The sequence below is a fragment of the Micropterus salmoides genome, unplaced genomic scaffold (genome assembly GCF_014851395.1).
Source record: "Micropterus salmoides isolate LMB-PRFRI ecotype aquatic unplaced genomic scaffold, ASM1485139v1 Ms_hic_scaffold_1, whole genome shotgun sequence".
Lineage (NCBI taxonomy): Eukaryota > Metazoa > Chordata > Actinopteri > Centrarchiformes > Centrarchidae > Micropterus > Micropterus salmoides.
The window spans coordinates 9,444,549-9,469,681 of NW_024040040.1; the positions used below are offsets into that span (position 1 = coordinate 9,444,549).

At 39.6% G+C, this 25,133-nt stretch overlaps 1 protein-coding gene across 4 annotated transcripts; it reads left to right on the forward strand.

Moving 5' to 3' along the window:
* The first annotated feature begins 488 nt into the window (after positions 1-488).
* Positions 489-14,086, forward strand: ptger2a (prostaglandin E receptor 2a (subtype EP2)). 4 transcript variants are annotated; one of them, XM_038717291.1, is made up of 4 exons: positions 489-683; positions 1,076-1,935; positions 2,742-3,654; positions 10,875-14,086. In XM_038717291.1, the coding sequence occupies exons 3-4, from the start codon at positions 2,827-2,829 to the stop codon at positions 11,175-11,177; spliced, it is 1,131 nt and encodes a 376-aa protein (XP_038573219.1). In that variant the 5' UTR covers positions 489-683; positions 1,076-1,935; positions 2,742-2,826; the 3' UTR covers positions 11,178-14,086. The 4 variants fall into 4 exon arrangements, with proteins under 4 accessions (XP_038573219.1, XP_038573228.1, XP_038573246.1 ...); XM_038717300.1 differs by having other exon boundaries at positions 490-683; positions 1,076-1,599; XM_038717311.1 differs by having other exon boundaries at positions 495-683; positions 1,076-1,297.
* The last annotated feature ends 11,047 nt before the right edge of the window (positions 14,087-25,133 follow it).

A 25,133-nucleotide genomic window follows, 5' to 3' on the forward strand; every position in this document is an offset into this window, starting at 1 on the left:
TTCAACAGAACTTTTGTCTCTGCTGTGATGAATTGTAAAAACAAAAAAAAACTGTCTTGTTCTAGCTCTAGAGTGGTAGGATATACTGTTTTTGTGCTGTTTTATATCATTTAAAATGTATAACTGGATTGTTGTTTGGACACAAAACACCATCCTCGGCTCTGGGAACTTTTAATGGCACTTTTTCACAAATTTCTCGTGTTCTATACACTAGGCTAAATGATGAAAAACAAAATGTTGTAATGTGACCACTACTTTTGCTCTTTCAAGCCAAAGATCTAACATACTATTTCAAATTGGAAACTAAATGAAACATCTTTTACATAGTATAAATTATTAATAAATAATTCCAGATATTTGACTACATGCTCTGGTCTTACTGGAAGGAGTATTTACACTGAGCTGAATGTCATTTTCTAGCTGCTTCTGCATTTGAGGCTTGTACGCAAGGGGAGGGTGTACCCATCACGTGTGACGTCACCACATCATTGCCCGTACCCCGGGTCCATTCAAGCATTGTCTGCCTCATCCCAGTACCGCGCGCTACTCCCTCTCCACACCGCCTCACCTTTAAGCCGGAGCAGCTTTATAAGTGAAACAAACGTTAAAGTCGGATACTTTTCTCTACTTCTCAACCTGGACTGTAAAGACGTCGATACTACGGGGAGCAAGTTATAAAATAGGTGAGAACTTAATGATTTGGATGCGTCCACGCGGATGTTAACAGTTGCCTCGCGCTGTTTTCTCTTATAACAACACTCCACGTAGAAACTTTGTCATTGTAAAATTTCCTTGTTGACTGAAAAACGGTCATTCTGTCAGAGCTTTTACTTTAGTAATTTTATTTTATAAATATATTTTATATTTTAGTAATTAAGTATGTAATCGATCTTCTGTTCGGCACATATTTCATACCCCCAGCAGCATTATTTAAATTTATTTTTCCAAATAATTTCCAACTTTGACAACTAGTTACTTCGCCTGTATCGGACTTTTTCACACTCAATTAGCAAACTGGCAAACGAAACAACGGTGTGTCAACACATCTAATTTCCTTTATTGTCTGATTTTACAGTATTGTCCAGCTAATATCAGAACTGAACGTCCACGAAACACAACCAGCCGCCCTCAGACCCAACACCTGGACACATCTGGCAGAGCGCTGCTGTGTGTTTTGGAGCAGAAAACGGACATTTCCACACGCGTTAGCGTCTTTTTCGACCGATTCAGTGACTTTTGAAGCCCCCAAACATCATCTGAGTGGAGGCGTCGTGCGTTGGACAGAGCAAGTAGGCGAGTAAGTTATCTGCGTTACACATCCAACAGTGAAAGTGAAGGAGCGAACACACATACTCACAAAGTCAAGCAGAACAGATCTAAGAGTATCTTGTGGATCTAAGGCAGCTGCCAGATAGATAGATAGATAGATAGATAGATAGATAGATCGATCGGGAAATTCCGTGGGAAAACTTGGACTGCAGCTTCTGAACCTTCCGCCTGTCAGCTGACATCTGTCAACTGAGAAAGAGGAGGAACAACTTTGGGTTTCACAACTCCAAAACTAACACTGGAGCAGAGTTCAAGCCCTGGGATTTTTCAGTACGTGCAAATGTTCCCTTTTATGAGAGGGAGATGCTCTTCCTTTTTCTGTGTACGCATGGTATCAGTAAAGTTAGACAAAGACTTGCAAACATGAAATTAGGGTGGCCTGTATAGTCAGCATTGTTGACATTGAGTCAAAACAGAGTCTGGGAGTAAGATGACTGGTTCCCAAATGGTGCAGGATCTCCGCGGACCAATGAGAGGCAAATAAACAAATGTTGACAGTTTTGAAAATGCTGGAACGTAGCACTCATGTGCATCTTGTGTTTGATGAGCAGACAGAGGGGCTGCAGGCTGTGACTGACAGACTTTTGGTTTACTTCAGTTTCTAAAGTGCGGTTCTAGTAAGCATAGTAAATGTCTAAACAAATTATTATTACATGTCTTGAGTCACCAGTGATATATGTTCAGTTTTTACTCAGCACAGAAAAGTTACATTTATTTTCTACTGTTAATCTCACTAGCGCTGCAACTAAATAGTATTTTCATTATCAATTAATTAATATGCAGGTTGTTTTCCCAATCAAGTTTAATCAAAATAAATTTTTAAAAATAGCTGTTTTAATTTCCAACAGCTTAAGGTGATGTTTTCAAAGTGCTTGTTTTATTTGATGTTCATTGTAGTATCATACTGTATATGATAAAGAATTGTCACATTTGAGGAGCTTGAACCAGCAGATGTTTGGCATTTTATACTTGTCAACTATATGTACAATTAATATTTATCATAATAGTTCATTCATTTACTGTTGATCACCTAATAAATTAATCTGACTAATGATTGCAGCTCCGATAAATCTCCGATATTTTTTGGGGCTGTGGCTCAGGAGGTAGAGCGGGTTGGCCGTTAATCGGAAGGTCGGCGGTTCAATCCCTGGCTCCCCCTGGTTGCGTGTCGAAGTGTCCTTGGGCAAGATACTGAACCCCGAATTGCCCCTGGCGGCTATTCCGCCAGTGTATGAATGAGTGTGAATGTTAGTTTCCGTTTGAGCACTTAGGCTCAGTGTATGAATGTGTGTGACTGGTGACAGATGTAGTGTAAAAGCGCTTTGAGTGGTCGAAAAGACTAGAAAGGCGCTATACAAGTACGGAGCATTTACATTTACATTTACATTTTGTCTTCCTTTCTGTTCAACCAGGATGGCTGCAGAAACCGTTTTAAGAACACACTTTTGACACATTTTTGGAAGCAGAGTTTCGAGTTAATTCACCCAGTTTTCAGCCATGACCAACGCAGATGTTGAACTGTGCCACAATAAGCACGACATTGACTCCACCACGAGCCCGCTGATCAGCGCCTTCATGTTCGGTGCAGGCATCTTTGGCAACGTGGCTGCCCTGGTGATCATAGAAATCCGGCGGCGTAGAAACACGAGGGCAGGGGAAACGCGGCGGCATTCATTGTTTCACGTCCTCATCACATCGCTGGTGGTCACGGACCTGGCAGGGACCTGCCTGGTCAGTCCGCTGGTGCAGTGGTCGTATTCACATAACACTACCTTGGTGGGGATCTCGCCTGACACTAGAAGTGTGTGTTGGTACTTTGGTGTCACCATGACCTTCTTCAGCCTGGCCACCATGTTGCTTCTCTTCACTATGGCACTAGAGAGATCCGTTGCCATTGGGTACCCGTACCTGTACAGCCGGCACGTCACCAAGAAATGTGCCTATATCACAATCACCTTGGTGTTTTTTTTGTGCATGTTATTCTGTCTCCTCCCTTTTGCGGGATTTGGGAAGATTGTACAATACTGCCCCGGCACATGGTGCTTCATTGACATGAACCCGGCGGAAAGTAAGCAAAAGGTGTACGCCACCCTGTATGCCACTATTATGCTGGTGCTGGTTCTGGCTATCGTGGCTTGCAACGGTTTTGTGGTGTACCAGCTGTTCAGGATGTACCAACGTCGGAAGAGGAACTGCGGCTCGGTGATGGCAAACACGAGATCCAACAGCGAACGCAGGGTGATGTCCATGGCGGAGGAGGTGGAGCATCTCATCCTGCTGGTCTTCATGACCATCATCTTCATCGTGTGCACACTTCCCCTGGTGGTAAGATGACAGCAGATAACTCACATGCATGCTTTACTTTATTTTTTATTTAAAAATATACATGTAGAGTTTTGAGGCCGGTAAATATGACAACCAGTTGACAATGACTGCAGTGCCTGTTGCATCAGTTGTGTTGGGGCAAATTCACTCTGCAAGGACTAAGTGAACTGTCTTTGTTGGGGTTAACTTGCTCAGTGGGTCAAAAATTGATTATTAGGTTCCATGATACTGTGAGCGAGCACTTCCCATGACATCACCTTACATTGATGAACAGGGATGATCACATTTCTTCATCTGCTGTTTGCCCCCCAAGACGCCAAGCGAACCACCTGAAAAATCTGTGTTCATTTACAGCATAAAAGAATGTTATTAGAATTAGTTATTTAAAAGTAAATAATACAAAAATCTCTGTGAAAATACATTAAAAATAGACTTTGCTATGCAAGCTTCTTGTAGTTAAACCTCTACTTTGTTCTTTTTGTTATTTCACGCTGAGGGACTCAACATAAAACAAGCATCAGCTTTTTTTCTATAGTGAAAATCAGTAAAAACAAGAGATGTCCCTGGCGGATCCAGGCATATTTTAATGGATTGGTATCAGCTAAAATAAACCAACTCAAAATCCGATCCTTTCATTCTGAACTTTACTGTGTTTAAACAGTATTTCATCACAGCAAAATATTGATATTACATTAATATACTGCTCGGCTTTACAAGTTGAATAGGGTTCATCTTGCTTTAAATTGAAACTCTTGCACAGCAAATAGTTTGTGCTTGCATTGCACCCACTAAGTTGTTCTTGGAGAGGGATTAAAGCAAAATCAACATTAAGAGCAAATGAATAATGAACAATGATAAAGATAAAGAATATACTTGTTTTTGTGTGGAACTGTGGACAATATCGATGGGAACACTTCTTTTTAGAATAAATCCTGTATTTCCTGTAAATGATCTAAATTGTGTGATAATGACATAGGGTTGTGCCATTAATCAAATGTTGTTTTCAAGTACGATTTGGGCTTCCAGAGATTATGAAAACAAGATAAATCGAGATAAGACGAGTACAGTTCCGTATTACGTTTCACAATGACGCTCTCATTTTGTCTTGAGTTACAAATCCAGCGCACCCCTTTCCTTTACAGCCTCTAAGCACAAACTCCCTCTCAGCCAGGCGGTGATCAAGATGACCGGGGGTTATAACTTGCTAGTCACCATTATTAACTTAAATCTACATGCATGAATTAGCCTAGCTGACTTTTCCTCTACTCATAGCTTAAAATTTTTTTATTATAGATACTTATTTATACTTTTGTGACTTTTATACTTCATTATACGTTTCTCACACCATCAAACAGACCTGATATTTAAAGGGAACATCCACCATAAAAACAGCAGACTTTATATACAGTTAGCTGTTTCACTTTAAATTTCCTTCAAGAATCAAGGATTTGATTAGTTCTGTCATCAGGAAGCAATTTGGACAGAGAATTGTACTTGACTTGATGTCTTTTTTGCAAATGGCCTGTAGCTTCTGCTTGTCATCAGACATGCTGTTGGTTACCACTGACTGTGAGGATAAATGTTAAATATCAAAACAGGATCCAGATTAACTGATGCCAGTGTTGGCACAAAGCTTTGGTGTTGTAATTTCGGTGACCTTTGACATATTTCAAATTTAATTTGGCCGGTGAGCACCCATTTTGAAAGATGAGCCAGCAAATTGATTTTGGAGTCCCGAAAGAGTATTGATGGATGGAAGTACAAACTGAACTCACAAATGACTCGTCATTAGCGATAAGCCATTATGCTGACTCAGAAAGTCTCCTGGGCAATCTGTGTGCAACCACCTCATCATCGTCATTTTGTCAAGTGTCATTTTGGATTTCAAATGGAAAATCAATAACTTTCCCAGCAGCACATGAGGTGCACTTTATTGCAGACAGCAGTAATGCTCGGCAGATCCTCTCTCCTCTCCAGTGGTGACAGCCGACACTAAGACTTCGTGAAAAAAGCACTTTATCATACAGCCTGTCTCCCAGCAAAACCGACTCTCAAATGTCAAACACCACCATTAGAAACACAACAACTGAGAGGGTGTTGAAGCTGACATGCCGTTTGCACAAATATGTCCAAAAAATGTTTTTATCCTCTTAGAAAAATGACAGAAAAATGCACAACAACTGCAATATTATTATAGTGTGTATTTATTTACTTAAAAACTCTTTAGTTTGACTTTAACATGGATGAATGTCAGGATTATTGTCTAATATTGATGAAGCAGAAATTCTAGGTGATGTCTTGTCAAGAGTTAAAATTGCAAATTGATCAGTATAACTTTATAACATCGTTTCTACATCGTTGAGTAGAAAATGATTTAGGTTTTTCAAGTTCTTGATTCTTTATTTTTCTTCTTTGGCAGCATTGAAAAGGTCTTTGTGTTTCTACCCACTGATTACTACGGAGGCATTGAGGGCACATGTGCAAAAAAAGATTCTCGTGCACACCAGATAATCACTATCTGTGAGCATGTCCCCTTAGGGGCCTCGTACATTAGTCAGTCAGTGCATCGGCCATTTTATTCATTAAGCTGTGCATCTTCATGTCTGTTCTGTCCAGCTATTTTCCTTTTTTAACTTTGAAAGCATCCAGATCTTTCACTACTGCAGGCAATAGTAATCGTAACATTAATGTCAGCCATACATGCTGCTGAATCACTTGTGGCTGTCAGTCTTCTCTCCTCATTTCCATGTGTTGCCCTGCAGGAAGATGTAGAAAACCTTTTACCATATTTCATTCAAAGCACGTACTACGTGATTAGGCTGAGGGGGATTTGGGCTCTCTAAAGGAACATCCAGCCTCAAGTATTTCCTTTCCCAGTCCTTTCTTTATGATCCAGATGAAGACAAAATGTCTTCTTTACTGATACCATTTTACATTTTCAGTGTTCATCTGAACCCTAATGAGTTCTACTGCCTGAGCCTGGCATTATATGCAGTAGGACTTCAGTCAAAGATACTTCTACAGAAGAGTCTGTAAGTTGTGTTGGTAGGAACAAACTTAAGAGCTGTTGGAGAAAAGTGTCTAAACACTTATGAAAAGTGTTCTTACAACTTGCTGCAGTGTAAAATGCAGAAAGTGTGGTCAACTGCTGCATACTTCTGTTTGACATTAATTTAGTTAGAGTTGTAAAATTAGCTGTGGTTAATATTGTCACTTCACACATGCAGAGGAAGAATTGACAGACAAAGCAACAGTATCTACTATATTACTCTTCATTTAGATTTGAAAGGTTTGTGTTTGCTTTGTAGTCCCATGGCGACAATTTATTAAGAGCCTGTATATAAACAGTCATGGGACTGGAAACTCTACTTAAAATACAATAATGGATTTAGAAGGGGCAGTTCTTAGTTCCAAATACATTTATTTTGGAGGCATTTTTGCCCTTATATGACTTGGAAGTAAGGTCCTAGGCTGGACGCTACAACAAGGTGTTTTTTGAATTGTTTCTCACATTGAGGACAAAATAAAGAAAAAAACTGAAAAATCAGAAGCAGAAGTGAACATACTACCACCTCTGACTCAAGTATTCTCTCAGCACACAGATTTAAACCACCAATTTAAAATTTTGTTCTCTCCGTGTTTTGTTCTCTGAGCGTCAGACATTTCACATAAACACTTATTACACTTCCTGTTGGCGCTGAGAGAAGAGAAGAAAACTGGCTCACAGTGTGAGTTGGATTTCATGGCTGAACCTGGCTAAACCAAAAAAAATCTGTCTCCACATGCACACACAATCCTTCACCAGCTCTGTTTTTGTCTCGCACACATGGCAGGCCTGTCACTAATCACGGTAATGATCTCGTGTGGTTTTGTTTAAAACGTCACTGGGAATATGCATGAAGCTGTTCTACACCCACCACACCAATTGTAATAGCTTTTCCATCATTTGTACTTTTAAAGTGTATTCAGACTTTGTTCTTGTTATGCAACTATTACCACTTCCCTGCAGTGGTTGAGAAAATCTGGAGAATTAAGAATTTCTCTCTCATCAAACTTACAGCTGCTGAACTTAAGCACGACTCTGCCTTTAGCAGCTGTGTAGTTTGTTTGGAAGGCAGTTGCTCAAAGAAAACAACAATTAGTCATGGCAACAATTCAGCCACTGGGTTGTGTAACTGAGCAACAGGAAATTGGCTTAATGAGACTGGCGTGACGATGTTGGCGGAGCCATTGCTATTTCAGGAAATTGGGTACTTTTTACGGGAGCCGAAACCTGAGTCAAATTAGAAGAGAAACTTTACAATAGAAGAGAGAGGAAAGAGGGTGAGGAGTGAGATGGAGATTCCTTTCACAGACAGGAATTAAAGAATAGTTTGACTTTATAACCTCCAAGGTCACTTTTCCATTCACATTTAACTGGATATTGTGCTTCTCTGACCCCCAGAGAGACCATCTGCAACCATTTCCAAACCTGTGAACCAGTCATAGCTTCCATGGATTGTATTAATGTGCTGTCACGGCCTTGAGGCGCTCAGCCCTGGGAGTTTAATGCTTTTCATTTCACTGACATATTTGAACCACAGATGAGGAAATAATAAAGTTAAATCAGCTGCTCATTGATGGCCTCAATGGTGCTAATAAAAACTAAACTAATAAAAAAATGAATACAGCAGTAATTGATCTGAGAACACACGTCACAACAATTTGTGTGTGTGTAATGTGATGGAATGCTTTTCTTCCCCTATCTGATTGGAAGAAAGCTAAAGATTGAACATATTCATAAGACAAATTCATTACCAAGAGAAACATATTGTTGTAAATTCTATTATGCCCTATGAAGGCAAAACCCAGTAACCAAATTTGAATTTGAATCTGTTATACCATATAAAATAATAATATGCCCTAGAAATGGATATTTTCAAGTGCAGTAGTTAAAAACTAAACCTTATTGTAGGACAAGTAATCAAAAATTTTCAGCAGTTTTTATCAGATTTTTAGTCTATACATGCAGTTGTGACCATTGGGTGCAGTGCAGTTATGGCTCTTCCCATTCATTTAGATAGGGGCCTGATCTTGTTAGTCCGAAATAACTGCCTGGAGGCGTTACAAGATGGCTGCTAAGTGGCAGGACTTGCCAATATAAGGACTTTGGTTCTATTAATATAAAATTAAGTGACCGTGTGTTGCAAACCAAATCATTCCAATTTATTAAGTATGAATTATGGTTAAACTAGTATGTTTTTTATAATACTGGCCTGTTCCCAGAGGGTAAAACTTGTATTTTTCACTGTAAATTATTATCATCCAAACCTAGAAGCTCCTCTCAATTTCATGTTAAGAGAAGAAAAAGCTTTGTTTTAAATGTCAAATAAGTGCACAACATACGATGGTAATAAATGACTTAAAGCACTTTGCTCTTGCTAGAAAAAAAATATTTTATTTTTAAGAATATAATCCTTTTTATGAAAGATTCTTTCATTATCTGTGTATCTTTGTATGTAAATGACCTCTGCTGGACATCAGCATGGGAATCTCAGTTTGGTTCGATCTCGGCAACATCTGCCTTCCGGCCTCTCCTAAAACCACAGAGTACACACATGTTCATGCTCTCAATGATTAATAGGCTGCCTGTGTTTGTCTCGGCAGTCGGACTGAAAAGCAAACAACATGATGCTGAGAGTAATTGAAATGTCCTCTTTGAATTAGAACATCACTCCATTCTCTGCAAACATCCTGTGTGCTGAGACGAGTGAGTGCTTTCTGCATGCAAGAGGACAAAATTAGTAACCATGCATAATTGACTTTTTACTACAACATTATTATGCTACAGTTAGTTTGCGCAAACACATTTAAACCCTAAGAAAACACACACACTCATGTGATCCATGTAGCCTTTCTGGTTTGGCGATGCTGGTAACAAGCTCCTAAAAAACATGTCTGCATTTTTCGCCACACCACCCAGTCGTCCAGCACATTGAACACAATCTACGTTGCCGCGAGGCGACATTGTGATTTGACAAAAAAAGATGAATAATATGGATGGCAATGTCAATGTCAGCTAGACTGTAAATGTCTCTACAACTATTGAATCAATTGCCATGAAATGTGGGACAGACATTGAATACTGCTGACGTTGTTGCTCCCCTGAGTTCTCATCTAGCACTAGGGCTGGGCGATATGGCCAAAGATGTTATCACGATAAAAACATTTATATTATTTGATATCGATGAATATCACATAAATGTCAAATCATTATTTCTTTCCAGTTTAAAGGCAGATTTTTATTTCTGAGTGTAAATTTGAAGAAATCAGATGGTTAATTGCGTGGTTAAACTTTTCTTGATGGTCAGAATGTGACACTCGACACCAAACAGTGGATCACAGTGGATCAAACATTTATTGACGATATATTGAACATTTGTTGTATTGTTATTGAGGAATATTATATTGCGATCATTATCACTATTGTTTTATTGCCCAGCCCTGTCTAGCACCCCTTAGAACCACTCCAATATTTACCTGACGGGTACAGATGCACGACAAAAACAGCATACAAAGCAGGTTGACATTTGGTACAGTCGGTATTTTTTTAAGCCCTGAGATGAGAACGTGTTGGTATGTTTGGAAGATAGAGAAGAGATCATGGCTGAACTAAAGCATACATAAAGTGTGAACATGGCATGTGAACTCAAGAACTGTCAAATGGTAAACCCAGTGTCTTTCTTTATTGTGCTTTAATGTGCATACTTAAAATGGACTGCTATCTTGTGGTAGAATCAGAGAAAAGGTCATTGGTTTCCGAGATGTCCCACTTTATCTTTCAAATAATTGAACGGCAGCGTGGGCTCGACAATGGTATCACTGCATCTTGTCATAACAAAACATCAGTCTGCCACCCTGGCATTAACAACAGGTACTTTTAGTTGAAGAATCTAAACATGCACGATGAGTATCAGCTTGACATTTAAACAGATAAGTGGTTTCAGTTTCTGTTGTTCATCTCTTGTATCAGGCCCTCCCATCATGTCGCAAACCAAGAACCACTGCTATGGAAGGCTTAGTGTGGGATTCAAACCAGGATGTTAGCTGGGATGTGGCCGTCTGAGTGTGCCTGTAATAAATGATGTTAGCAGAGGGATTATGCCTTGGCAGCTACTTTAACAGACAATCTCTCTTTTCCGTCTCCCCGCCTTTCGTTCTTCTCTCTGTCCATCTCTCAGATCCGGGTGTACATCAACTCCAAAGGGGATGACAAGGGCGAGAGCCTCGAGTCTCACCATCTGGACCTGATCGCCCTGCGCTTCATCTCGGTTAACTCCATCATCGACCCCTGGGTCTTTATCCTCCTCTCGCCCAGTGTGCTGCACTTTTGCTGGGCCGCGGTTTGCCGGGCTCACCTGGGAGCCCCCAGGGGATCTATCTTTAAATCCTCACTGGCAAAAGATAATTCTCCGGCTAGGCTGGAACTGTCTCGCCCAACGACGGAGTACAACGAACATTTTCATACCGTGGAAACTCTATGACCGTAACAGTACTTTATTATTTGATATTTATATCGTACGGCACATGACTGGATAGTGTGTTCTCCTTAAGGATCACATGAAGCGGAGAGGTTCTGTGGGCCTCAGTATCTCTCCCATGTGGGTGGAGCTTCTTTATCTATTTTATGAGTGTTTCCATTAGATTATGGGCCTTCGTGTCTAACTGACAAACACCACCAACCAGTCCTAACAGCTGGTGGCTGCCTGTGTTTCCATCCATGTCTAGCATTTGAGCTATGCATGCTGAATGCATACTGACTTCTCTAGAGCTTTATATTTTAAGTGTAGAAGCTCGACTCCTTTGCTGCTTGTATTTTATTGCAAATCAATTACAGTAAAAGGGCTGCTGACAGGAGCTAGAAGAAGAAAGACACTTGATGATCTGGAATAGACAAACTGCAAGTACTTTTGTCTACATTGTGTTAAGATGAAGATGTGACAGAATGCAACATACTAAAGACATTCATCTATCGCTGTGTACAGAAATGTGATTAGCCTTTGATTCAGGACAACCAGTGAAGGTAGAGGTAACTAAATTACTCCCTGCTGTACATGCCTTCGCTGATTCATGCTGCTTTTCCAAACACTTGTTGCTGGCAGTTCCAGGGACTTGGGATGTCACGCAAGAAACTTGCGTGATAAAATGTGACTTCAGAAAAAAACTGGGAGACTCAGTTCCAGTCTGTCACATTAAGATTATGTTTATAAACCCTTCGGGATCAGGATCGTCGAATTGGGACCGCCCCAGAGATTGGGAGTCAGACCCAAAAGCTGCCTAATTATCCTCCAGTGTGGCAACAATACAGGCATGAACCAATGGACCACAGCTAGATATTAAAGACATAAACTTAGTGTAAATGAGACCTTAATTATTTGATTTTACACATGTACAGTATGTAGCATATAATATTATATAATAAAGACATTTTGTAAAAGGTTCATTATATGAAACTGCAGTTACCTTTTGACTTGAAAACTTCTGCTTCTTATCTAATTAAGTAACAGCAGAGTCATTATTCTCTCATTGTCTGCTTCATGAAATACTGAATAGAGGATTGCACATAATTGTAGCAAATTATGGTACTTTTTAAAGAGCAGTCTACCTCCTTTAATGGTAAAATAACACTATTATTTTTTTAAATGCGCTTTTACAGATCATGTTAATTAATATTAAAGGATAAACTCAAGACTACTCTTTCTTTCCTATATGTTGGAGCTGAAATTAAAAGGTGCCCTGTAGTTTTACGTTTACATGCACTGTTAATCACTTGAATAGTTTTATTTTATTTTTAATTAATCCAAATGCAGCAAATGTGTATCGTGTCGCTTGTGCTCCTGCATGTGCCTCCTCGTGAGCAACAAAAATGGCGATCCACACATAAAAATATATACGTACAAAACTGTTTGGTTGTATTGGAATAATCAACACCAGCTTCTGGAAAATGCTGTTTAAAATAAGTATTGAGCCTGTAAGTTAACATAAATTGAATGTTATCATTTAACAAGTACCATATTTTGCTTCCAATTTGTGCCATAAATCAGTTCTGACTTAGTGCACACATGTTAGCATGTTAGCACACAACATGTCATGTTGGCACAGAACTCTACTTTTTGTTCTGTATCTTGCTTTATTTTCTCTTGCCCGGTCACAGTGCCTGATAGTTATTTGGAAACTATGAAAAGAAAGCCCTTTATTTTTATCCCTCAACTTTATGACCAAAGTCCCAATTTCCTTTAGTTTTACTAGGGAACATCTTGAAATCAATGTGTGTCTTTCCAGAGGCCCACCATTCATATGGGTCAAAGGACATCCACTGAAATTGCCGCTCGTAGCCCAGATGGGAAACGTTCTGATTGCAGTCTTTATTATATCATCACACTGTTCAAACAAGTTCAACTGCCAACTAAAGCAAACACAGAAAAAGCAGGTTTGCTTTCAGGTTCAAGTCTAAATATCTCCCTTGCCATAGACTTCAGTCAGTTTAGTTAGTCTGCCGCCTGTTAACGTAACACATCATTACATTACACTGATGTCAGTTCTAACTAGCCTGCTGATATCAGATGACCACTGGATTTCATTGAAAAAGCAGGTAGTATTCTCCACTTAAATTTATCTGTTTGCATGCTTTAAATGTCCATCACCACAAGGATTTGTAACTATTACAGTATCTCCTCCTTTAACATGAATCCAGTTTCAACACGGGCTTAAGTTCGTGGCAAGAAAATAAGCAACTACAAATTTCTGCAGGATCCCTGGTCATAAATCTCTCAAAATAGCTGGAGTGACTCTGGTTATGCAACAGCAAAGAGTGTCCAGTTTAAATTGAAAGAGTTTTGTTGGTGTGTAAAATGTGAAAAGAAAAAAACGTTCTCAACTAGCTGTCATTTTAGAGGATGCCAGAAAAATGTGTGAGCATCAGGTAAACTTTGGGGCTGTAAGCTGCAAGTGTGAAGTGTGTGTGTGTGTGTGTGTGTGTGTGTGTGTTTGGCTATTGTGTTGTGAGAAAAGCAGTTTATTGCCTCATGTTGGTTCTGAGCTAAGCATCAAAATGTTCAGTGTTTACGACTTACTGCTTCCTGTGGATGTTTTGTGTGAATTTCACATCTGCGGGTGTGCCTTTTTTCTGTTGTGTGTGTTTATGTGGTTCCCATATACATGCTTGTGTGTCTATGTGCCTACAATAAGTGCAAGCTATCGAGCTAGTGTGTGTGTGTGTGTGTGTGTGTGTGTGTGTGTGTGATAGACAGCACTGAAATGATAAACCAGAATGCTACCTACCCGGATGTCTTGTACTAATTATAAAGTACTGTAGATGAAACTGATTGCACTGAACTCGTGAGTATGTGTAGGTTTGACGGCTTGTGTTAATAAACATCTCATCCACCACGTATTCTGTCTGACCAGCTTTGTAACACTGTTCCTCCACACACACACACAGGGGAGGGGTTACAGATATGGAGAACGCAACCTTCAGTTAGACTCGTGTGTTTCACTTTCTTTATATCTATTATTGTTTTCTTTACTTTCCAGGAAAGACAGGTGGCTTTAACCTAAGTAGGCCAACGTATTGCATTGAGCATGTCCCACTCACAAACCAAAAACAAAATCTGCGCTCGACTCATTTCAAAGGTAAAAGATTGATATAATGGACTTCACTACCTAGTTGCCATTAGTGACGCAAACAGCACTCTTACTTTTACCATCAGAGTAGGCTTTTATATGCAAATATGAACAGATTATGCACTCTTAACAGACACAACTGCATCTGAATTGTTGCAGCAACATTTGTTTTTTCCCCACAACACGACACAATTTGCCACAAACACACTGACAATGCTAAAACCTACAACTTCCGCTTCAGTATCAACAGTATTCCAGGTGATTGTTGTCTGTACAGTGTCATAGAGAAAAATAATACAGTATGGCCCAATGCAACTCTGACTTGTATTTTCCCTATTGTTAAAACAATGTATTTCCACTATTCATTTCCAACTGGACCATACACAGTTAGACTTTTTATTTTGTTATTGAAAATAAGATTCAAATAGAAATCATACTTTTAGGCACGTATATTTTGTTCTACTTCTTGTGAAATCCCTGACCACTTCTGGTATCAACCCAAATAATCTATTTTTAGTATATTAATGGATACCCCCAAATGAGTCAAGCTTTGTGGAGATTGGGTAATCACTACTGTTGTTTTGCTTTACATCACTCAGCAGTGATCTGTCACTCAAATGTTGCAGCCACACTTTACAACGTTGTTTTGCCTTTGGCAGATTTAACCGTCAAATGTTCTAAGTTCAGGAAAGGGTTTTCTCTCTATTTCTTCCTCCTCTCTCTCCTTTCCTCCCACCATTAGTCAGTGAACGTGAGATGATCTAATTTATCGGGAGTTATGATTCAGGACTGAAGACATTAAATGCTGCAACCCATTTATATGCCCATCTCTCCTTTCCCTCTATTCCAATCAAGTTTGGAAATTCATTTATCTCCAGCAGTGAACTAAGGCCCAAATAGTCTATCAGTGTGTGTGTGTCAGTGTAAATGGCTACATGTAAATATTTATCAGAATTTGATTGCTAGCTCCAGGTGCCTGATCACTGAACTGGAACATGAACTACCACGTGTATTAAAATTGTTATTAGCTTGTTTCTGGGATTCAACTCTCTAGAAAAGCATCTGATGTTATGTACTGGAGACTTCCTGTCCCTTCGTATGCTTATTAGATGAGTCATAGGTCTCTTCTTTTGATCAAAACATAAATTATGACAACCACAATAAGATAAGTATTTAATTCTGCCCACACACTGTTTTCTTCTAAAAGTCATCGTGGCTTTCATCCTGCTGATTGATGGGGGCAGGCTGTAAGAGCTGCTGCTAACAGAGGCTGCATTGCGATTTCTTATGCAAAAAAATGCTACAATACTCTGAGAGAGGCTGTTCTTCGCAATGAGCACTTTTAACTTTGATACTTTCGTGCATTTTTTCTGCAGTTAAGGACATTTTTTAAATGCACGACTTTTTCACCACTTGCGAAATTCCAGTATTTTCCACCTGGATCTCTCTCTGGATGTTCACAGTGGAGTTCATTCTGACTATGAGTCATGCTAACTTTGCACTCATGCACTCACCACTTCCACTGTAGAGATTTGGGAAATGCAACTGTGGCTGTTTCTCTTAAACACTTGACCGAAATTAAACACTAAGTAGCAGCCTAGATTACAGCAGATGTTGTAGTTAACTGATGCTGGCTAAGCAAAATAGCCGCACACCGGTTGTTTTAAGTGTGGGGCTGTGGGTTGCAGGACATTTAGGATTTATGCTTGTTTTGCTAGAGTTTCCTGAATCTCTATGACGGAGGTGGTGAGTGCAAAATTATTATGACACACATTAGGATGGAATTATGAGAATAAGACCAGAAAAACTGAATTTTGCTTTAAAGCTGCAATAAACAATATTTTTATATTAACAAAGAATATTTTTCCCAGTAAGTATCTCATGCCACTGAGACAATATGCAGAATACTGGAAAATTTTACCTAAATGGAAAACAGTTGTTTATGTGTTTCTTCTGCTACAACATGCCAAAATAGCTGCAGTGAAAAATGTACGGCTCAACTGACTGTACACTTGGTACTCATCACCCTCATCAGTGTCATTTTCAGATGCAGCTGGCAGCTCTGACAAACCCACTGTACACAGCCTGCCCAGTGCCAAGCAGCAGACAGACAAGCGACTAGCTGATGAACATCGTGGAGCAGCCGGATATTTCACTCAGGAGATGGAAAAAGGTTGTTGTTGGACTTGAATTCACCGGGTGAACACAAACCAGCCTCCAAATGAATGCTAGTGTTACTATATGTCTGCTTCATGTTTAAATCAACAACTTTATAAAGCTTGTTCCGCTGCGCCCATGTGGCCAAAGAAAAAAAAAAAAAGAACGCATGACTGTCACAGGACTACTTTCAACACATACATTAACTTATATACAGGATCTGAGTATTTTATCCAACACTGATAAACACTGGAGGTAAATTGTTCCAATTAACATTAAAAAGTAATGTTTTCTATAAGCTAAAGAGCAGCAAATCACTGGGAAAGTTGGGAAATATTTAAGTTAAAGAGGTCATATTAGAGTTTTTGGCTTTTTCCCTTATTGTGTTATATATCTAATTTGTGCATGTAATAGGTTTGCAAAGTGAAAAAGCATAAAGGCCAGCCCAAAGAGAGTTCCCATCTCCCACAGGAAACACTGCTCCTGAAATGCCTGAAAACAGCTCTTCCGTAGTCCAGCCTTTACTTCCCTGACCAATCTGCGTCACTTTGTAACAGTGTAGACTGTGTTAAAGTGTATTAAAAAAGTGTGTAGCACGCGTCGTAATACTTGCTTTGCGGCTAGTGTGGCACTCCCTCAATCCAAGCTAGTGTGTGAGTGGAGACCTAAAGAGTTCAGTTGGTGGTATCGGCATGTCTGGGAGACGCTGTATTCGTCAGGAAATTTCCTCTGTATCATCTTGCACTATTAAAATGTTTCGTATGAAACGTCTTGCTCCAGTCTAGGTTGCAAAGCTAGTTCGGGAACATGTACGGCTGCACTGAAGCCAACAGCTTTTGGATCACACTACTTTGCTTGTCAGGACCCGCCCTACTCTGCTTCTGATTGGCTAGTAGTCCTTACCTAGGTACTACGCATGTGCAACTCCCAACAAAGATATTATAGAAGTGAGATGCATCACTCGGTAGCTAAAACTGAGCGTTCAACACACAAAAAATTAAACCATGTAAACCCATCCTGGTGCAACCTCTAAATAAAATTATGAACCAGAAAATGAGCACAATATGACTTAAAAGATTCTGCAATTCAACATAAATTATCCTCTAAAAGGTATGAATTTACACAACAATATACAATGACACGAGTTATGACTTTACAGACATGATTTGACTGCCAGGCTCAAACTAAACAGGAGTACTGGTTGGCCAGAGTCTGTATGATAATGTCCTCCATCAATGACACCTCCATACTAAGCTCCCACCACCTACAATCTAACTGTAGTCATTATGGGACACCAGCACCACAGTGTTGAGTCAGCCTCAACTGCACACGTCATTTGTTTACATTTTGATAAAAATGTCATTTCCCCCAATAATTACCCACAATTCACTATATATCCTGCATGCTTTCTGTCAATTAATGTCCCACCAATCAGGCATCGCGACATGTCTGTTCCCAGACATCAGGAACACATTAGCCCTAACTGAGTTTATCCACATAATTGATTAGTTGATTAATTAACCCTGTCTGTTTAATTGTATAATATCATGTATCCTTGCATTTTGATTAGGTCAGAGGAAGGAAGGAGCTGACGTGTGTGTTGAGTTTGTAGTTGAAAGAGAGCTGATTACTTTGCTGATTCCAGACAGTGGAAACATGATATTGGAGGTTGACCGAGATAACTGTAGGGATTTACAAAAGATTCAAGTGGATGTTTACAACGATTACCTTAGAGTCGAAGCAGCTGGTCACTGAAGAACGAATACCAAAAGAAGTTGAAACAATAATAATAAAATTTCTATTTAAGTGTAAGGACTAAAATTTAAATCAACCATTGACTTCTGATCTGCCAGAAAGGCAAAGGGAAACGTTGTGGTTCAGGTTACTGAGCTGAACTGTTACGATACAAGCCCGACTGATTTCCAGATAACACTATAATGCGATGCTGTTTCTTGATTAGTCAAACTGAAATGACTCAGATCCACACACAAGTTGTTGATGAATAATACTTTCCACTTTCATATGCACATTCTGTTCTGAGGAAGATAATCTGCTAGGTGTTTAAAAAAAAAACCAAATAGTTTCCTGTAAGAGCTTGTAACTTTAAGTCTGACCGAGCTTCAATGAAAACAAATCTTAACATGTTATCTTAACAATTTATATTCAAAATCAAGAGAGGTTTCCTTATCTTCTTCTCTGCAGCCATCAACGGAAGATCTGTAGGTTAACAGAGGGTCAACGGTTGGAAAAGCAACTTATGAGCAAGGAAACACCAAGTCATCGTGCACTCACGAAGGTATAGCTTAAAAAAGAAGATGCAGATCAGCACAGTGGTTAACTGACTTTCCTGAGAGTCTCAAATGTATGACTTGTGATCTTTGATACTGTAAGGTACTACTGTAGATGTGGATAAGATCTGTCAATGTGCTCTTTGTCAATTAGGTTAAGGTTAAGTAAGAATATTCTATTTAAAAAAAAAACAATTTAATGCTTTTTAGTGGAGTGATACAAGGTTTGACATTTTGACATATGACATTTCATATTTTATATTAATGCAAGAGAGCTGATGCAAGACCGGAGTTGATGTCTTGTGTTTGCTTTGTTTTTGCTTGAGACAGGAGCGGGAAATGCATTTTAAATTTTTATAGTTTCCAAAACACATTTTTAACAATAAGCTGATGCTCTCTCAACTGCAGTTTTGTCAGGCCGATGAGAAAGTCAGGTCTGTACCAAAAAGGGATTAAAGTGCTTTGTTGCTGTGTTTTTCCAGCACTCTGTTAGATTTCCATTTGAAAATTAACACTCATCTTCTTCGCCCTGACTATAATGAAGGAACATTCTTCTGGTAATAGTGTTTAACTGCTTCGTTTTTCCCCAAGGCTTTTTCTCACAGAAATCCCAGTCACATTGCAGCGATACTTGAAACCACGTACTTGAAAGCTAAATACAGCTGTGCCTCATTCAAAGTCAGAATCCAAGTAGTGGGCTTTCTAGTTGAGTGTCCCTAGATAGCAGACAAATACTGTAAATGGCTTGTTCAAGTAAAAGACATTAAAAAAAAAGCTTGTTAATAAGAGTGGGTTTTATATATACATGCCAGCTCAACAGGCGCTCATAGTATCATATTGCTATAGAAAAGTTTTGCCACAATACGTCATCTGATCTGGTAAAAGTAATTTAGCAGCTTTACAAAAACATTTGCTAACATAAATGGGCAATATTCCTCTTTGACATTTGTTTTACATAAACTGAGAACTTTATGTATTATTTATACACATATTTCATGTTAATTTAACACTAATGGATACTTTTTTTGTAGCCTAACACATGTATTGAACTTTCCAAAAAGCATAACTGCAGGCAATTAACAGTACGTTTATCTATTCCAACATTAGCTGCTACTATTTCAGAGTTCAGGATACATTAATAGCTCTGTCCGGCTCTTTGGTTTGGAGAAGTTTACACTCCAGTAATCCCAGCCAACCTTACCCAAGAAACTCTGAGACTGTTTTTGTACAACTAAAACACACTGTTGGGAAGTACAAACACATCTGATCTCCTGCTTACCAAAGCACATTTTTCCGTATAACACTGTACTATAATACTAGGGCTATCTAGCTCTACCCCACAATACAAGAACAACGATGTTTCTTATTTCACACTCCACGTCTAGGATCATCTCATGGATTATCAACTGCTGAAGATGCTGAGGTTTTGTCTTGAGGGGCCAGCTTTTGTCTGCCTCTGTGTGACATTAAAGCCCTGCTGTTTCAAATATTCTTAAGAATTCTGCGTTGTAGATCTGCCACCGTTATCATTATATACTGCATGTGTCATGTTAGACAGGAAAGCCTGACAGCCGTCCCTCCCGCTGTGGAGATAACACGCCTGAGTGAAAGTTTTTACCCAAGCGTAAGAGTTTTGAGGCGAGGATGTTCAACATCTGTACTGCGTATCCCAGTGTCTGAGCTTCTAAATGGCTTCACAATGATGTCTTTAGGAAGGATTTAAAAAAGCCATAAAGCTCAAACTAATCCATTTGTGTCCTCACTTATTTAGTAAAGAGTTTCACTGAGTAACAGAAGTGAAACCCTGGAGATTGCAGCAGCATGACTTGGGAGGAGAATGCGGGGCGGTGGTGGGAGAAGAGAGGATGTTTTGAAAAACTGCATAGTTTGACTTCAAGAGCATACACGTGCAGAGGGGGTGCAATGGGTGCTAGAGCACCTGCCTTTGATGCCCAAAGTGCCCTTTTGTCAATGAAAAATTTAGTTTATTTATTTTTAAATCTGTAAAGGCCCTTTAGTGAAGGCCTGCCCAATCAAACTATTAGTAAAGTGAATTAATAATAATTTTGCAGAAAATAAAATGACCCACATGATGACTTTTCACCTGATGACCTCATCCGTGAGCCCTCCCTTTCAGACACCCTTAGTGATTCAGCAGCTCTGACTATAGGACACCTTCGATTCCGCCGGTAAGAGGGGTTTGCCACAATGTGCTTGTTGTGGATTGGATGTATTTTACAAGAAAGACGCAAAGAGAGCATGCATGGTTGTTGTGTACCTTACTGTGTGTCGCCTGTAGAAGTAACGTTAGCTTACTTACTACACACAAATAAACAAAGGTGCTCTGTTCACTTCGTTCTTGCTAGTGATGGCAAGTTTGAGTCTTTTGACAGACTCGTTCATTCAAATCTCGTTCATTAAAATGAACTAATCCTTTTTTGATTCATTTCGTTCATTTCGTTCATTTGAACTAGGCTGGTTATTGTGGCGCTCCAGCCCTCTAGTGGGCTATTAAAAAACAGTGCCGTTCTCAAACACGGAAGGCTGCCTGGCTTGCTTTATTTGACAAAGCATAATGAACAAATTCAGACCTCGCAATTGACGTAAATTGAGTACTGTATATCATCATTATATAAAGTCCACACAACAAAATTCAAACCATGTAAAAACCACAGAAATCTGTTGTCAATATATAATATATATAATAACTGACTACTGACCTGCCTCTCATTCTCTGGCGCTGGCAGTAACTCAGCCTGCCGAGTGAACGAAAGACTGAGGAGGACCCATGCGAATGAGTCGTTCATTCCTGCTCCACAGTAGGAGCTGTCACGTGACAAATGAACAACTCAAACAGACCCACAGTTGAGAGTCGTGAACTAATCAGTTCTATTTCCTGTGCTGATGGAGCCCATGCAGCTCCCGTGTGACGAGTGAACGTAAGAGTCCGAGATCCTTCACACATGCGTGAAAATGAACGAATCACTCACTGAGACAACCTGACTCCCGAGTCATACGCACGATTAGGTCTTATGAACGAAACGTTCTTTGAACGACACAACACTAGTTCTTGCTGTTTGAGAGAAAAACATTTCACAGGTGTTGCGAAGTCTGGTATTTTTATGTAATTTGACTAGAAACCTTTTACTTGAACTAGGATTATTACAGTAGCTTAATAAAAAAACGTAGTGTGCCTTAAAATAATTATAACAACATTGGTAAAACCGGTTGATACTGATACTTATTCCTCTGAGTCTACTTATCAGCCCTTTTTAAAATGATCATTTAATTCATAACAGTATTGGAATAGATTTAGCTTACAAACAAACTAAACTAAACTATAAAACTATAAACTAAATAACTGGAAATGCATGTAATAATGCCAGCGTCAATGCAAAATAAAGAATATTCCTGAAGTCAAAGTAAAGAGTGAAGAAGAAATGGCCCTATATAGATTTCAGAAAAAGGTATGAACTGTTAATGTGAAAGGTAAATGCTGCTCTGTCATGGTTATTATGGGCCGACAGAATGAATACACACATATTAGTTTATTTATTTAGATTTATGATTAGACATATAGTAAATCAAAATCCAAATATATCTCAGATTCACAATGCAATATATAAAATCGTCATCTAAATATTGCCTACACACACACACACACACACACACACACACACACACTTGTCTATAGATTTGTCTCACTCTTAAAGCTAGACCTGGGTATTCACTTTTACTTTTTCAAAACTGTGTCACAGCATTTGCAGATGTATCGATACAGAAGTATCAGTATACGCATATCAGTAAGGAATACAAAACAATGTATTTCTGTATCGATATGTTGAGAACAGCCCACCTAGAACAGGTGGTATTATGCTCATTTTCAGGTTCAAAATCTTATTTAGGGTTTGTACCAGAACAGGTTTACATGGTTTAATTTTCAAAGAACACCACGTTGCTGCAGCTCCACTTTGTGTTGTACGCTCCGCTCTTGAGCTACCAAGAAACAAGGTAGTGTGATCCAAATCAAAGCCACTTCAGACTGCAACCGTAACCTAGCAGATGGTATAAGTTACTCTCAAGTCCACAACCACACAACATCATTGTTCCACATCTTACCATAAACCATTACAATAATCACCATATTTCAACTCAATTTTACATAAAAATCGGCCAAACAATTTGAACGTTTGTTCAGTAGCTTTTACATCAGTTGTAACATTAGCATTATAGCTATAACTTTAGCTGTGTTAGCCAGTGTTTACAACAACTCTGCACTTGAACAGTCTGTGAAGTTACATTGCCGTGTTTATTTTAAATATAATTCACAACCAATAAAGCATACTTACAGGTTGTGATTGTGAATTTCCAGGCCCAAACAGAGTCGGAGTTGCATCGTCTTTTAGGACTAAACGTTGAACTGTTGCCGGTGTTCTGACGATCTATGCTGCCTTGCCGAAAAATGCTACCATAGCGCAAATCGATAGACTCGACTCTGCTCGGCCCTGCTCCGTTTTCCATTGCAGAAAGTACCCAGAGATATCACTCTGCTGTTGTTGCTGCAGCGGTCTGTGTGACGGCAGGAGCAGAGGGCTCTGTGAGCGGGCAGCTGGCCGGCCTCACACGCTCCTCCCGCGGGTTGGCACAGGCTTCCCCCGCAGCCACTTGTGCTAAAAGGGGCACAAGGATATTTTTGGATGTTTTCGGAGCTCCTCAGCTCCGAAAATATTCAAGCATATTCGAAATCTACACAGCTGATTTCTCACCTCAAAACTTCTAAGAAGTGGATTTAGTGATGAAATTCCATACGAAAACTGTGAAATATAAAACTTTCTGTTGCTGGCCTCTGTCTGGTGCAGCAGTGATGATGCAGTGAATAGTGAATATTCTCTCTGATCAATCAGCAGTCTGTCGTGTTTTCACATTACATTTTAGTTTCCCTCTGCTCGCTTGGAACCTCGACTGAGGTGAGGTGATACAAAACAAAGTACCTGGAAGCAGGTACAGGTACAACATTTCTACAATGGAAAACCAAACAAAGGTGAGTCACACCAAAGGGCCTCCGCTCAGACTAGCTTGGTTTGAGGGCGTGCCTGACCCCGCTGGCTGCTTGGCAAGCTTTATGACGCGTTTTCATTGTGACGTCACAAGTAAAGGAAGTGAAGAGCTTTCTGTGGGAGATGGGAACTCCCTTTGGGCTGGACTTTTTCACTTTACAAACAAGTTCATGGTTTGTTTTAGGATGGAGATTTTACTGTATTATATAATGCTGTACAGGAGGCTGAGAAAGCCTTTGGGATTAAATTATTATCAGACAAGGCAAACAGGTTTCAGGAAACTAGTGTGCTGATTAATCGATAATGAAAATAATAGTTTGTTGTAGCCCTACATTTACGCACCTCCCTTTTGTGTAGTAGGCAACATTTGACCACACACATTACTTTTAAGTCTACTGCCACATTTTTGTCATGCAGAGATGAAGGCAGAGCATGAACGTAAACACCCTCACCTCCTCCCAAAACAAGCCTCTAAGAGATCCTCAAGTGTGGAAAATGCAGCAGATTTCAGGTCGATCACAGGCCATGCTATGCCATGAGAAACCACAATCAGATTTTTTGTTGCACGGACAGCATGACTGCCTTCCATGAAACAAGATTGCAGGTGCTGCTGTTTTGTTGGGTCTCAGCTTGTCATCTGCAGCTTATCTAACCAGCGCATCATCTCTGCTTCTCCTTTTACAATACTTCCCTGCAATATTTTAAAGCGATCCACTGGGGGGGGGGGAAACAGCCCTGACTTTGGAGACAAATACATTACCCGGAATTTGCTTCACAACAAAAGTCTCGGTTTGCTTTGTAATGTGAACCATAAAGTGTTGGAGCAAGCAGATGCAGATTGTGACATGCCAGTGTAGAAAAAACATTAAAACCATCTTGAGGAGTACTTAAAAGGACTCATGAGATCATCAAGTTTCATAACATCTTCCACATCCACCCACTGAAGGCCTATTTTGCTTAATTCTGCCCAACTGAAGGTTGAGAAATGCACGAATCAGACGCGAGAGGTGTGTTGATCTCGGAGAGGAAGACTAACTTTAGGCCAACGTCCTTCTTCTCCTTTTTTCTCCTCTCCCCTTCACTGATTAAACCACTTCCTCTGCAAACCACAACCGCTGTCCTCCACTCTCACTGTAACATCGATTAAACCCATAGGCCTCATTTAACGCTGACAGTAAAACAGAAAGAATCAGATGAATCAGAGGTGGAGTGAGAAACGATTGTCGGACTAGAGAGGGATTTCCCCTTTGGTCATGCAGTGCAGAGAAAACAGAAGGAGGAATGCGTAACTCTTAAATGTCCACTATTACACACT